Below are 2,080 nucleotides of genomic sequence, written 5' to 3' on the forward strand. Positions count from 1 at the left end.
AAAAAAAAAAAAAAAAAAAAAGACAGCATCATCCATGGGTCAAGATCACAGAGCAAATTCAAGGCCATACTCTGTTACTCATGAGATCCTACTCAACTCAACAAACATAAGCTAGGATCATTTCACTGCAGCACTTAGGCACAAGTAGGCAGATCTCTGCAAGTGTCAGGCCAGCAAGGACTAGGTACTGAGATCCTGTCTCTGAAAAACAGAAAAGACATCAACTGTACAATCTTCACTTCCTGCGGATCTTAGGAAGGTCAGGACAGGAGGAAGACAAGGGAATTCAAGCCTTTAACCTACCTACTGATCACATATCAGCTACTCATCACAGAAAAGGGTTCTGTTGCAACTCTGCACTATAAATTCAGAAGTGTAAGGTCCCGCCTGACTGAACTCTGCAAAGTATAAAGTGCTTAGGACAATGACAACAACAATCACTCGAAGGAGGATGCAAGTGAACATTTACTCCTGCTTCCATGAATCCTTACCTAGATGCATCGTCAAACAGCCGATCCACATAAGCCACTTCAGACTCTTTCTGCAGTACCCATGACTCCAGCTCCGCCAGCTGCTTCTTGCGCTGCTGTATACAGTCCATCTTTTCCAGTTCTTCATCAATGAACTGACGAAGCTCCTCCATAGAGATACCCAGCTCTTCAACCACTGCCTGCTGCAGCTCAGCAATCTCTGCAGAGTCAGCGGCAGCTGGCGCGGCGGCCAAACTCATGCACCCGGGAAGGGAGGACATGCTTTCGCCCTGTGCAGGATGAACAAGAAGCGAAAACAACTCTAACCTCAACTCAGACCATTTCTGTATCATAATAAAAGGCCCTCCTATCCTGCAAACTCTGATCTCTCCCCTCCCTCTCCAGAAGGAGAGCCGGAGATTTCCCGGGGAGACTCATCTTCTCACAAAGACCAAAGCCCGGAGTAACAACTAAGAGCTGAGAGACCTTGGAGAACACCTTCCGTGCACCAGGGAGCTACGGAAAACAATGTATCAGAAAGCTGAGAAGAATGCTTATCTACAAAGGAAGGACCTTCCGTAAGCTAACTTGTTCCTTCATTGACTTTGTCGCTACACACTCTTATCCGAAGTACCCCGTCCACTTGGAGACAGTTGATCCGTAATGAACTAATTCCAACCGGGGTTGTTTATTCCTCCTTTTCCTTACTTTGCTTCCCTATGGAAAGCTGGCTTTTAAAAACTCCCAGGACCATGCAAGAGGGCAGCTGCATAACGGAGGGGGTTCTCGGGCTGCACCAGGCCCCAGAGTCTGCGACCAGCAAAAAAAGCAAAAACGGCAAAAGGAAAAAGAGAGGAAAGGTCGGTCTTTCCTACATGAGCAGAGCAAAAGCTTGAAGCAATGGCGACCACGCCACAGCCACACTCGGAATAACGCGCACAAGGGTCCTGGGCGCCTGGGCCACGGACCATCGCAGCAGCCTCCGGCCGCCCGCCGTCCCGCGCCTCACCCACGCACTGCCTCACGCCCACCCGCAGCCGCAGCTCCAGGCCGGCCCGCCCCGCTCCGTCCCGGGCCCGGCCCGCCCCCGCCTCGCTCCTCTCCCGCCAAGTTTCCACACACACAGCCCCAACCTCCCACAAGCATGCCCTCCCAGGTCCACCTCAGACTCAGCCTACCTCAGTCAGTCCTCCCGACAGCCCCGGCTCCCAACCACAACACCGACCCTGGGTTTTACTCCAGGGCTCCGCCTTGCCAAAACCCACGCGAACTGAAGGCAGAGACAGCGGGGGAGGGGAACGAGCGTGAGCAGGCAAAGGTGTGGGGGAGGGGCGGGAAGCCAAACGACGGTCCGGAAGCCATGGGGAGCGTCCTTCCGGCCTCGGCGACGGTAGCCCGAAGGAATCAAATTTCATAGCGTCGCCTAGCGCTGCGGGACGGGTTGTGGACCGAAGGAGAGTACACATGTGTGAAGTAGGGCATCTCCGGTTAAAGGGACTGGTGGGGGCAAAGCAGGTATTTTCTGTGAGTAATTTATGGAAGCTTCTCCCCTACAAGGGGCCAAAATAGTTGTTTATTGTTTTGCTTTGAAGATTTTTTTTTTAGTTATA

At 52.3% G+C, this 2,080-nt stretch overlaps 1 protein-coding gene across 3 annotated transcripts in view; it reads right to left on the reverse strand.

Annotated features, from left to right (window-relative positions):
- The window catches only part of Setdb1 (SET domain bifurcated histone lysine methyltransferase 1), a 28,475-nt gene extending 26,660 nt beyond the window's left edge, over positions 1-1,815 (reverse strand). The window contains exons 1-2 of one of the 3 annotated variants that reach the window (XM_031374813.1): positions 1,649-1,815; positions 492-760 (exon numbers count right to left, since the gene is read on the reverse strand). In XM_031374813.1, the coding sequence (XP_031230673.1) occupies positions 492-751 (260 nt within the window). In that variant the 5' untranslated portion in view covers positions 752-760; positions 1,649-1,815. Of the gene's footprint in view, positions 1-491; positions 761-1,178; positions 1,493-1,648 lie in introns of those variants that run through there. The other 2 variants (XM_031374812.1, XM_031374814.1) reach the window with 2 other exon arrangements.
- Positions 1,816-2,080: the final 265 nt, after the last annotated feature.

This window comes from Mastomys coucha, unplaced genomic scaffold, assembly GCF_008632895.1.
Source record: "Mastomys coucha isolate ucsf_1 unplaced genomic scaffold, UCSF_Mcou_1 pScaffold16, whole genome shotgun sequence".
Lineage (NCBI taxonomy): Eukaryota > Metazoa > Chordata > Mammalia > Rodentia > Muridae > Mastomys > Mastomys coucha.